Here is a 13,960-nt window from a genome sequence, read left to right as displayed (position 1 = left end):
ACAACCCAGTTAAAAAATGGACAAAAGATTAGAATAAACACTTCAAAAAAGAAGATATACAGATGGCAAATAAGCCCTTGAAAAGATGATTGGCCTCATTCATCTTCAGGGAAATGCAAATTAAAACTGCACTAGCAAGCCAGTATATACCTTATTACAATGACTAAAATTTTAAAAAGACTATACCGAATGTTGGTGAGGATGCAGAGGAACTAGAACTCTCATACACTGCTGCCAGGAGTGAAAATGGTACAACTACCTTGGAAAAGAATTTTGTACTTTCTTAAAATGTCAAGCATGCACTTACCATATGTTCTAATCATTACACTGCTAGGTATTTACCAAAAATTAAAGAATGCATATATCAATACAAAGACATAAATGTTCATAGCAGCTTTATTTGTGGTAGTCCCTAAAACTGGAAACAACCAAGATGTCCATCAACAGGTCAATGGATCAACAAATTGTGCTATATCCACATAATAAAATTACCACTCAGAAATAAAAAGCAATGGCCTATTTATACATGCAACAACACTGACAAGTCTTAAAATAATTATGCTAAGTGAAAGAAGATAGAAACAAATCATACATATTGTATCATTCCATTTATATAAAACTCTAGAAAGTGCAAACTAATCTATAATGACAGAAGGCAGATTAGTGGTTGCTTGGGAAAAGAAGGATTGCAAAGGGACATGAGGAAACTTTGGGGGGCAGTGGATATGTTCATTATTTTGACCCTGGTGATGATTTCATGTTGTATGCATGTGTCAAAACTTATGAAATTGTACACGTTATTTATGTGCACTTTGTTGTATGCCAAGTATACCTCAATAAAAGCTATCAAAAACAGAAAATATATGAAAATGAAAAATTGATTGTATATTATCATTTCTGAGTTCAGGAAAAACACATTGAAACTAAAAATAAAATTCTTAAAACAAAAATGGCAAAACATGGGTGTAGTGGCATGCATTTGTAGTCCTAGCTACTTGAGTGGCTGAGGTGAGAGGATTGCTCGAGCCCAGGAGTTTGAGGCTAGCCTGGGCAACACAGTAAGATTCTGACTCAAAAAAAAATTTTTTTTAATTATAAAAAAGGAAAAACAGGAAAATGTATGCAATGTAATAGCTGGAAAAAAATGTATATAATGTAGTAGCTGGAAAAAAAAATTTCCAACTTTTCTATTTTCTCAGTAAGAGATTAGGAGGAGTACAAAAAAGAAAGAACATAAACATTTTTAAGAATTAAAACTACAAAATATTATATGTCAAATATAGAGAAGAAATAATTAGAAAACAATGTGTAGTTTCCAAATTGCATATAATTCATTGATTCCATATATATTAAATTGTATATATTCACTTGAGGAAAGAGGTTAAAGTGGGAACTGTAGGCCAGATTATTATGACACTGTTTAAAAGAGAGCTTAGCAAGCACAATTTAACTGATCTGCTAACAATGTCATTTCTCTCAACAGTCAGTCATGTTTAGGTCAGGCTCACAATATTTTTTTAAAAAGCAATATTTTGATTATATATTTTCATTGTATACTTATAATACTGCTTTAATCATTAACTTTATAATATTGCAATTATTACACAAAGCATAATTCCTAAACCAATTCCTACAAATTTCACAGTTTGTCCATTGCAGATATTATCATGATACGCTAAGATTTCCAATTTGACATCTTAAAATAAAGTTTAAAACGCTGTTCACATTGAACGCAAATCTTCCAATCAGAGTTCACCCATGGACTTACAAAGGAGACCAAATGTTCTCTAGTAGAAAAAATGACAGTAGCAATGCCATGACAACCAAGTTTTAATATGGCCACTGAGTTATGTTTAGTCAGTGATGTGCATGATTAGTAAACTTTCCTACATATGTAGCTATTTTATAAATTACTTTAAAAGCAGCTAAAAAAAAACCTCATTCATTAGATAGCTGCTGCAGTTAAAGCTAGAACTTAGGAGAAGGTACCAAGACAAGTATTTGTTTTATGTTCAGAAACCATTATTCATTGTTATTGTGCATATAACGAATTCATATTTAAGTGCTGATTTTGTTAGGTAAATAACAATTACCTGTGAGACACCCAACTTTTTACAAGCATCAAGAAAATTTTCTACATTTCTTCGACATTTTGCCATGCTCAGTTTGGGCTGTAAATAAAAAGGGGAAAGGATGTATTTTTAGACATTTTTGTAGAGAACTTAAAACTGAAAATTGAATTTATTGAATTATGCTATTTAAGGACAGTTTTTAGAAACTATATCTTCCTTTAGAGAACTAACAAACTGTAGACAGAACTTACCACTGCTGGTGATGGTACATGAATACTAGCTACAGAGCGTGGCCTTATATGATTGGCTAAATGGCAAAGAACGACCCCATCCATCAGTGCAGCTCCAATGTCATCAGGCAAAATCACTTTTAACCTGGATTCAAGATTCTATAAAGAAATGGGCATAAAGCACAGATATTTTAATCTAAATATATATGTTATATATTTATATTATTAACCATTATACTCCAAAAATTTTAAGGACCATTGAATTCATAAAATCCATATGCTTTATTAATTTTCCAAGTTAAACCCATTTCTATACAGCAGATCTGAAAGGCCGGTTTGACTTACATTGCGAAGTTGTCGTATTTGCTCTCGCTCTTCCCGTAAGTGTTCCATCTTTCTTCTCATTGTAAATCCTGGATCTGCTGCCCCATATTCCTGGCGAGATGAGCGACTAAAAGCTATTAAAACAGAAATTTTCTAACTTGTTACAAAGCTAATAGGAAGGAGCAACCATTGATGGGGAAAGAGGCATGATAAAAACAATCAGTACAAAATTATATAAGACACTATTACTTACTAATACATTCTAAATATTTTTTAAAGAATATATTTGAACTCCACTTATCTACATAATTAAAAGCAACAGGAAAGACAAGTGTAATGATTTCTGCCACCTACACATGTTCTTATTTAAACATATGTTTATTAGATACTTATAACCCAGGTTAAAAATTATTATTTAACATGTCAGCCTTTTTGTTTTAAAGAAAAAGGAAATTATTCTTGAAGGTCAATACAGTTATTCAGGAATAAAAACTATAATTCAATACCTTGCCAGGTAACATGGATCCATTGTCTTTTGGGCTTGCCAAATGCGAAAAGATCCCTTTTTAAAACCACAATATAATGGAGTGCTATAATTTCAAAGTGTTTGGTCTGCTGGCAGAGTGGTCATTCTAACAGCAGTCACAGTAGAGTAGAAATAAGACTGCAGTATATCTAAGGCAAAAAGCTGAGGTTTCAGGAGCTTGAAGGTAAAGAGGAAGAAAGAAATGGGAACGGGAATTGGAAAGACAAATAAAGTTAAGAGAGAATTACTTTTAGGAGAGGGGAAAGAATCTATGTGTACTTAAAACTATGGAATCAATCCCATTTAAGCTGAGAAACTCTAGTTTCAAACATAACCAATAAATTTTATTTTAAGAATATGTATTTACCTGATCTAGGCTTCAAGCCAAAGGGACCATGTGAAAAGCCATCAGTTCTGTCATAGTCCTAAAAAACAGAAAATAAGTAAGACCTCTTTTCTTTCAAAATAATCAAGGTACTCATTCATATCCATTCCAATTTGGAGAAGTTCTTATTTTTTCCATGATTAGTGGAGTAGAAAAAGGTAACTTGCATTTTGATTCAAGTTGATACATTTCACTTTTAAGAGGTAAATAAATATTTGCTAATTGACCTGACCATATAGGCCTTTAAATACTTCTCTCTCACAGTATAAGGAAAATGAAAATCATTATGGAAGTGCATAAAATAGACACTATTTTTTCAAAGAAGAACCAGATTAAATTCTCCCCACAAAATGAAGTCAGCTTCAATAAAAAGTGAATTTAGCATTTACTCAATATCTACTACAGACTTGACAATGAGACAGAGCAGGGACCCCTCTTAGGGGCCTGGTGGGCCTCACCCCCTACTCCTCCATGTAAAAATAAAGGAAAAATTTTGAGTCCCTTCAAGGGAAATTCCAGGCACCTAGCTAGCCCTGCAACCAGCGATTAGAAAGGTAAATGAATAATCTGATAAGCAAGAAGATGACAATAACTTAAACCATAGCCACCAAAGTAAGTCAGAGCCACAAGATATTTGGTTCCCTACAACAACTAAAGATAACATCTTAATATATATATATGTCCTGGAGTTGTTTTTCAGAAACCAGGACCCTCACCCATTGGAAAATGGGTCTACTCTCATGTTGACCTCAGACAGACTAAAATCAGAAAATAGATAGGGAAGTTCTGGGAATTTCCCAGCCCTTAACTCACTCTGAAACCCACCTCACCCCTGCCTTTAAAAACCCTGCTTGTAAGGCATCATGGAGTTCTGGTCTTAAGTGCTGGCTGCCCATTCTTTTTGCTTGCTTTGGCTTTGCTACACGAAGCTAGAGGACCCAAGTTTGGTTCAGTAGCATTAACAGAGGGTAACCTGAGGCCAATCTACATATTCACACTAATAGGGGCTGCAGAATGATAGAGAATAAATTATTCTGTCTTCTTTTTGAATGCACATTACTTCAAAGTGCTTCCACACACGGTGGTTTGATCTGGAAAGATTTGTAGTATATTAAACCTAAACTTGGAGTTAGAAAATTTAGGCTATGTCACCAGCACAACATTTAATTTCTCTGTCATTGTTTCTTCATATTTTAAATGAGGTTACTGTGAAAATTAATTGAGATAACTAAATCAAACTACTTTGTAAACTGTAGAGTGATAATATAATCTTAGCAGCACCTTATTTAACCTGCATAACAATTCTGTGAAGTAGGTAGGCCTAGGCTTCCATCACTTATCTGCCATATATTGACTGGGGTCTTTGGGAAAGTTATCAATCTTAGCTGTAAAATGATGATGATGATACCTTTTCATGGGATTGCTTTTGGGTTCAAATGTATAGACAAGCACTTTCTTAAAGGTAAAACACTACACTAATTGATCTTACCATTTTCCATTCACACGTGAAATAGAAGCCATCAGAAATTTGTAGGTTATCTGAATTGTCTGCTAATTAACATGTAAGATGCAGTTAAAGTTGATTGTTAGTTGAGCTATCAAAACACATTCATGCTCACCACCCTATCTATCCAAAAGCCTCATAGTTTGTCTTCATTATTTTGGTTAAATTGTTACGAATTCCTAGATAAAAATTTTACTAATCTAAATACAAGCAAGAATATATTATAAAAGCAATACAATTTATTTGAGAAGATTGACATGAATATCCTCCTCTGTGAGCACAGATCATAAAATCATAAAGGCAAATAAGTAGTAGTCACTTATAGGTTTATATTTTATTATAACAAAGTAAAATAAAGGATTTATAAAAGTGTGTGACAAACACTAATTTTAGGATATACTAATTTAAATTATTTCTGAAAGAATGTATGTCATTTTACCCGCCATATAAATAATTTAGAAACATGTTTATAAAACTAATGTCCAACTCCATCTATTCCTAGCTTTTTAAAAAAGTTACAGTACCTACATATAGTGAAAAACTATCTACATAACCAAAGTTATACAGTAAATTTGGACCATCCAAACATTTAGACAAAGTCCTGAATTCACCAAATGAATGCATAATCATTTATTAACTAATTATAATACACTTAAGAATAAAGTAATCTGAAATAGAAGAGATACTGTTTAGAATTTTTTAAATTTATTTCTTCTTATAAAACAATAGGTTTAACTAAATTATAAGAATCAGTCATCAAACCACCAGAGTATTTGATCAAGATTTCACAAACTGTAACTTTCATATATCCATTCTCCCCATACTATCCCCTTAAGGTCTAAGATGCCAAAAAAATGTGTAACCTCCTGTCGATAGGAACAACCCACTTCAGGGATGTTTCTCGTGGAAAAAGGTAGTTTCTCTTGCATTGCTTTCAGACCTAACTGGTTACAAGAAAAACCAAAGGCCATTGCACAATGCTCAAGTACTTTTTTCATATTTAAAATTTGAAAGCTGTTCTTAAAATCCATCATTTATTTTAAAATATAGATGAATCAGAAAACATACATTTCATAAAGTGATTTCTTTTCTGTGATCTACAGACATTTCCCAATAAAAAATCATAAACAAGTGATACTTTCAATATTTATACAAAAGATGGTATTCCTAGAATTTTTATATGCTAGAAGGTTTGTATAACCTAATCCACCAAGGATTTTAAAATATGGGTGAATAAATCACGTTGTAAAACAAAACATGAGGTTTGAGAGAAGAGGCAAGGAAGGAAGAACTATGTAAAACACAGAAAACATAAAACATTAAAAAAAAACACATAAAAACATATAAAAACAGAACTTGTACCTCAGATGATACTGGAGATTGTGGTGACATATTAGCATTATCACTGTCTTGCTAAAATATAAAAATAAAAAGATGAAAGATGAAATTAAAACACAAATGATGATTTAAACATAGAAAAGGAAAATAAAAATTGGTTTGATCTACTACTAAAGGAAGAATCTGGACTATACCATCTAGCACCTTGTCACTCAAAGTGTGGTCTGTGTACCAGCAGCACAGGCATCTTCTGGGAGTTTGTTAGAAATGTAGAATCTCAGGACCTACCCAAGACCTTCATTTCAATAAGATCCCCAAATGATTCTAAGTACAGTACTTTAAAGTTTGAGAAGAACTATCTACATACAATAGCAATGATGTGTTACAATCAGAGACATGTAAATCAAGGCATGCAAAAGCTCCATCACTCCAAATAATAATTCGTATCTGCAAAATTATGTATATAATATAAGCTTAGAAATTAGGACAAAAAATTTAATTTAATAAAACATTAAATGGTTCATGATTTTTGAATGACTATTGCATTGCCAACCTAATACAAAACTTTTGACATTCAGCCTTGAATATGCACACCACATAGAACATTTATTCATTCAACAAATGATTATTGGCTACCTACTATGTGTCAGACACTGTGCTAGACACAGGGAATATTGAAATTTAGACAAATATCATCCATTCAAGGATCTTTCAGTCTCTGAGGGAAATAGATTCATGTATGGAGGCAATACAACATTCTCAGAACAATACAGAGCTATCCATGGCATATTATGAGGCACAGATAAGGAGCACTTGGGAGGACAATGGAGGTGGTGGAGAAAAGCAAGTTTCCTGAGAAAGTAAAAACTCAGTAAAAATACTGAGTATTTACCAGAAAAAGAAGGAACAATGTTTCAAGATGAGAGGGCAAGAACAAAGGTAAAAAAGCAATAAATAGAAGGATGAGCACAGAAAACCTTTGAGTAGTTCTGTACTGCTGGAGGGTAAGGTGAGGGAAGGGCAAGTTGTGAGTTGAAGCTGATGTGGTAAGCAAGGGCTCGATCAAGAAAGATCTAGAATTTATTTTCTATGGTATGGGGAGAACTTGAAGATTTCTAAGCAAGAGAATGGCCTGATTATATATGTTCTTTGAAATGATCATGCTGGCTGCAATGAGGAGAATGGACTGGAGAAAGGGAGAAGAACAAGGAAGTTACTACAGTAGTGCAGGCAAGAAATGACGAGGGCCCATGCCAGAGCAGAAACAGTAGATATAAAAGCGGGGAATGCATGCAAAATATTTCAGTACAAAAAATAAATAAACAAACAAACAGTAGGTCTTGGCCACTGAATAGATACTGAAGCAGGAGTGAGGGGACAGGGAGAATAGTCAAACTGAACCTCCAGCAAGGTATTCACCAAATGTTTTCTGTAAAAGGCCAAATAGTAAATATTGTAGGCTTTGTGGGCCACATGATCTCTCTACCAACTATCATAGTTCCCCCTTATCCATGGTGGATACATCCCAAGACCTTCAGTGGATGCCCGAAACCACAGACAGTACCGAACCCTATATATATGTACTATGTTTTTTCCTATACATACATACCTATGATAAAGCTTAATTTATAAATTAGGCAGAATAAAAGATTAACATGAATAACCAAAAATAAAATAGAATAATTGTAACAATATGCTGTAATAAAAGTTATGTGACTGTGGTCTTTCTCTCTCCCTCTCTCAGAATATCTTATTGTACCGTACTCACCTATTTTCTGACTATAGTTGACCATGTGGGTAACTGAAACCTTGGAAAGCAGACCAGAGGATAAGGGGGTAGAGGGGAGGGGGAACTTCTGTACTCAACTCTGCCATTGTAATGCAGAAGCAGCCATATGCAAATGTGTGTGGCTGTTTTCCAATTTAAACTTTACTTATAATCCCATCCAGTGGGCCAAATTTGGCCCTTGGGCCATAGTTTGCCAATCCCTGCTCTAGCTAGATTATTGGCGGTGATTCCACTAACTCAGTAGTTCTCAACCTTGGCTGCATATTAAATTCACATGGTAAACCTAAAAAACCTCATTGCTCAGGCCACACCACATCATACCACATGCCAATTAAATGAGAGTATCTTGAGGTGAGACTCAGGCACCAGTATTCTTTAAAGCTCATCAGGTGATTTCAATGTGCAACCAAGGTTAAAAGCCACTGGACCAATTCCTGGCCACTATTGAAAAAGGGGGTTTAGAAGCAAAAACGAAAAACTCAGTTTTGAATATATTGAGTCCTAGTGGGTCTACGAGATATATCCAGCAGAGATTCTAAGCAGGTAAAAAGATGGATACAAGATTACAAGGGCCTGAAGCTCATGGGAGACGTCTATACTAGAGACAAATCTGAGCGGCCTCAGCAGGCATGCAAGTGTTATTTACTGAAGCCGTGAGAGCTGATGAAGCCACTCTAGAGACCATGCAGTGGATCATGCCCTGGGGAACAACAATATTTAGGGAGCAAATCAAGATCTTGTGGAGTTGGTGCAATGGAAGGCTAGGGGTAGGTATACAGGAACTGATTGTGTTCACATACAGGTAAATATTACCAAACATATCCACAAAAAACAGGTCATTCAGTCTTAATTATAAATACTAACAGTGAAAAGATGACCAGCTATTGGCATAACTTCCCTTTATTTATCCCAGTAAATACTGCCAGAGAGGCCATGAAGCGAAATCAGCATCCGGGCTGGGAAAAGACAAATCATCTGGCTCTATTCATTGTTTTTCCCTGTGTGATTCTATTTGCTAAAAATAAAGGCATTTTCTGAAGCCTGCCAAGTACTCAATATCAAATTAACTATCAATTTCTCCAACCAAAACCACATAAAACTTAAGTATTTATGGTGATTAGAATATATCATTGCAACAAAGCTAGGTGCACAGTTTCCACTGGTGCAATAGAAATATTTATGGTAGTGCACAACCAGTAGAAATATAATTTTAAAATAGTGCACAGAATTTGTGGAAAGAGTTCTTATACAAAGTTCCTAAAAAATCTCAAATGACAACCAAGCTGATTTAGAAAGATAAGAAAAATAAACTTAAATTCATGGATTACATGTAGAAGATGAATGATGATAAAATTCTGAAACTGAATTATAAGTAACTGTGTTCTAAAGGACATATGGAAATGAAATGATTAAATTAATAATCGTATGGTGATGCGCAAACATTTTTATTATTGAAGAAAACCCATGCATTAAATCTATAACAAAAAACCTGAAAGATGGACTGCATTTTACTATGATTCAGCCAACTCAATACAGTATGTAAACATTTCAAATAATTATTAATATTACCCTCTTTTCTCACCTCATCATTTTCATTGCCACTTGAACTCTTCCTCGTTGATTTATACTGAAAAATATTTAAAGCACATACTTTATTTTTCCTGGAACATATGAATTCTCTACTAGCAAATTATGTGTGAGTTTTATTCATATTTTGGTACTTTTATTACATTACTTAATATTAAATGTAAGTAAAGAACAAGTTTAAATAGTCCTGCTACTAATAACTAAAACATAAAATGATTTCTATGTGCAAGGCATTGTTTTAAGTACTTTACAAAGATCGAGTAACATTTATTTCCTAAACCAAGCCCATTTCCCATTCATTCAGGTTTGCAATCTGCGGATTATCTTAGAGTGTCTTTCTAAATTCATTATATTCAATATGTCATCAAGTCAATTCTTTTGGTAATCTTTTTCAGACTTACCTCTTCTGAATTCTCACAACTACCACCCTATCCCAGGTTCTAATTATCTCACACCTGGTATGTAATCTCACCATTCTAAGTCATCTATTAAGAAATCTATTGCTTTCAGCTTCTAAAAAAAAAAAAAAACCTCAATACATTAAATGTACATATTGATTGTGCAATAATTATAATAATAATAGCTAACACTTATACTAGTGCTTACTATATGCCAGGCACTGATTGAAGTGCCTTACATGTGTGTTAACCCATTTAATCTTCATAATAACCCTATAAGCTAAGTCCTATTTCCCCTGTTTTATAGTAAGACAGAGCTAATATGCTCAATATCAAAAATGCCAATATGCAGAAATGCTTAAAATCAAAGAAATACAGTATGACAACCACTGGAGTCCTTATTTCTGATTCTTCCTCACTGCCAATGATCCTGAAAATCAGTGGCAGATTAACCTTCTGTTTGCAACTCATGACTATTCTGTTGAAAAACCTACTTTCGAATTATGTCCAAACTTCTTTGCCCGGCATTCAAGGTTCTGTTTAATGGTCTCCTTTACATATGCAGCATCACATTACATAACCCTTAGAAAAATAGATAACCTACCTGATATCTCAACCACAAACTGGGGAGTGAGCTGTGTTAAGGATTACAAACACAAGATATATGTTTCTCCACAGTCTCTCCTATGACAACTACCAATAATTTATCAGCATGCTCTTTCCAGCTGATCCCACACACAGCCTCAATATGCTTTCAACACAGTGTTCCAGAGAGTCACTGAATGAAACTGGCATGTGCAAAAAAAAACTTATTTGCTATCCCTAGGCAAGAAGTCACTTATTTTTAATCCTATACTATTATAATACTTCTGTGAAACAGTGACATTTGAGTGAATAATATGCTAATATTTATTAAGTGCTTACTCTGTGGCATATGCTGTTCTAAGCACTTTATATTATTAATTAATTTAATATTTATAATCATCACATGAAGGAAGGTACAGGCATACCTTGTTTTATTTTGGTTCACTTTATTGCACTTAACAGATACTGTGCCACGAATTGAAAGTTTGTGGCAACCCTGAATCGAGCAAGTCTATCGGCACCATTTTTCCAGCAGCATTTGCTCACTTTGTGTCTCTACTACATTTGGGTAATTCTCGAAATATTTCAAATTTTTCATTATTATTATATCTATTATGGTGATCTGTGATTGATGATCTTTGATATTACTATTAAAATTGCACTGGGGGAACATAAGCCATGCCTATATGAGAGGGCATGTTCTGTGTGTACTGACTGACCGTTACCCTGTCTCTCTCCCTCTCCTATTCCCTGAGACACAATATTGGAATTAGGCCAATTAATAATCCTACAATGGCCTCTAAGTGTTCAAGAGAAAGGAAGAGTTGTACATCTCCCACTTTAAATCAAAAGCTAGAAATAATCAAGCTTAGTGAAGAAGGCTTGTTAAAAGCTGAGAAATAGCTAAGTTGTAAATGCAAAGGAAAAGTTCTTGAAGGAAATTAAAAGTATTACTCCAGTGAACACACAAACGATAAGAAAGTATAACAGCTTTATTGCTGGTATGGAGAAAGTTTTTAGTGGTCTGCATAGAAAAATCAAACCAGCCACAACATTCCCTTAAGCCAAAGCCCAATCCAGAGCAAGGCTCTAACTCTCTTTAATTCTTTGAAGGCTGAGAGAGGTGAGGAAGCTGCAGGAGAAAAGTTGCAAGCTGGCAGAGGTTGGTTCATAGGGTTTAAGGAAAGAAGCTGTCTTCATAATATAAAAGTGCAAGGCAAAGCAGCAAGTGCTGATGTAGAACCTGCAGCAAATTATCCAGATGATCTAGCTAAGATCATTAATGAAGGTGGCTGCACAAAACAACAGGTTTTCAATGTAGACAAAAGAGCCTTCTATTGGAAGAAGATGCCATCTAGAATTTTCATAGTTAGAGAGAAGTCAATGTCTGGCTTCAAAGCTTCAAAGGACAGGCTGATTCTCTTGTTAGGGGCTAATGCTGCTGCTGACTCTTAAGTGGAATCCAATAAGCCAATGCTCATTGACCATTCCAAAAATCCTAGGGCCCTTAAGAATTATGCTAAATCTACTCCGCCTGTGATCTATGAATGGAACAACAAAGTCTGGATGACAGCACATCTGTACACATACTGGTATTTTAAGCCCACAGTTGAAAACTACTGCTCAGATAATAAGATTCCTTTCAAAAGATCACTGTTCATTGACAATGCCTGGTCACTCAAGAGCTCTGATGAAGATGTACAAGAAGATTAATACTGTTTTTGTGCCTGCTAACACAACTTCCATTCTACAGCCCATGGATCAAGGAGTAGTATCAACTCTCAAGTCTTACTATTTAAGAAATATATTTTGTAAGGCTGTAGCTGCCATAGATAGTGGTTTCTCTGATGGATCCGGGCAAAGTAAATTGAAAGCCTTCTGAAAATGATTCACCATTCTAGATGCCATTAAGAACATTCACAGTTCATGGGAGGAGGTCAAAATATCAACCTCAACAGGTGTTTGGAAGAAATTGATTCCAACTCTCATGGATGACTTTGAGAGGTTTAAGATTTCAGTGGGGAAAATAACTGCAGATGTGGTAGAAATAACAAGAGAACTAGGATTAGAAGTGTAGCCTAAAGATGTGATTGAATTGCTGAAATCTCATGATAAAACTTGAATGGCTGAGGAGCTGCTTTTTATGGATGAGCAAAGAGAGTGGTTTCTTGAGATGGAATCTATTTCTGGTAGAGATACTCTGAACACTGTTGAAATGACAACAAAGGCTTTAGCATATTCCATAAACTTAGTTGATAAAGCAGCAGCAGAGTTTGAGAGGATTGACTCCAATTTTCAAAGAAGTTCTACTGTGGGTAAAATGCTATCAAACAGCATCACATGCTACAGAGAAACCTGTCACAAAAAAAAAGAGTCCATCGATATGGCAAACTTCATTGTTGTCTTATTTTAAGAAATTGTCACAGCCACCCCAAACTTCACATGCACCATCCTGATCAGTCAGCAGTAACCAGTATCTGTGCAAACCTCTCCACCAGAAAAATGATTATGACTTCCTGAAGGCTCAGATGATCATTTGCATTTTTTAGCAATAAAGTATTTTTTAATTAAGGTATATGCTTTTTTCTTACATAATGCTACTGAACACTTAATAGACTACAGCACAGTGTAAGCATAACCTTTTATATGAACTGGGAAACCAAAAAAATTCCTGTGATTCACTTTATCATGATATTCGTTTTAACGAGGTGGTCTAGAAATGAAACCACAATATCTCCGAGGTATGCTTATACTATTACGTTCATTTGTAGATTTAAGAAAAATTAAACTTAATTAAGGTTACATGACTTCCAAAGTCACACAGTTAGTAGGTATCCAAGTAAGGACTGGAACCCAAGTCGTTTGATTCTAGAAGCCCAGGCACTATGCTATACCATCATACCTCAGTGTCTATAAGGGATTGGGTCCAAGACACCCCCCACCCTGCTCCGCCGCAACAGATACCAAAATCCATGGATGCTCAAGTCCCTTATATAAAATGGCATAATATTTGCCTATAACCTATGCACATTCTCCCATTTACTTTAAATCATCTCTAGATTACTTACCATAGCTAATACAATGTAAATGATACGTAAATAGACATTATACTGTTTTGTTTTTTATTTGCATTATTTTTATTGTTGTATTGTTATTTTTTAGTGATTTTCTCCCAAATATTTTCAATAATGGTTGGCTGAATCTGTGGATGTGGAACCCACA

At 34.5% G+C, this 13,960-nt stretch overlaps 1 protein-coding gene and 1 non-coding gene across 3 annotated transcripts in view; both read right to left on the bottom strand.

Annotated features, from left to right (window-relative positions):
* Positions 1 to 13,960, bottom strand: part of LRCH2 (leucine rich repeats and calponin homology domain containing 2) — a 111,962-nt gene that overhangs the window by 6,966 nt on the left and 91,036 nt on the right. The window contains exons 15-20 of one of the 2 annotated variants that reach the window (XM_069463502.1): positions 9,751 to 9,795; positions 6,404 to 6,454; positions 3,520 to 3,577; positions 2,648 to 2,760; positions 2,324 to 2,461; positions 2,094 to 2,171 (exon numbers count right to left, since the gene is read on the bottom strand). In XM_069463502.1, the coding sequence (XP_069319603.1) occupies positions 2,094 to 2,171; positions 2,324 to 2,461; positions 2,648 to 2,760; positions 3,520 to 3,577; positions 6,404 to 6,454; positions 9,751 to 9,795 (483 nt within the window). The remainder of the gene's footprint in view (positions 1 to 2,093; positions 2,172 to 2,323; positions 2,462 to 2,647; positions 2,761 to 3,519; positions 3,578 to 6,403; positions 6,455 to 9,750; positions 9,796 to 13,960) is intronic. The other variant, XM_069463503.1, reaches the window with a different exon arrangement.
* Positions 5,896 to 6,024, bottom strand: LOC138379351 (small nucleolar RNA SNORA35). The gene has a single exon (XR_011232117.1). It is a non-coding gene; the product is annotated as a small nucleolar RNA SNORA35 (small nucleolar RNA).

Source organism: Eulemur rufifrons, chromosome 30 (assembly GCF_041146395.1).
Source record: "Eulemur rufifrons isolate Redbay chromosome 30, OSU_ERuf_1, whole genome shotgun sequence".
Classification (NCBI taxonomy): domain Eukaryota; kingdom Metazoa; phylum Chordata; class Mammalia; order Primates; family Lemuridae; genus Eulemur; species Eulemur rufifrons.
This window is presented reverse-complemented; position numbering and strand designations above follow the sequence as displayed.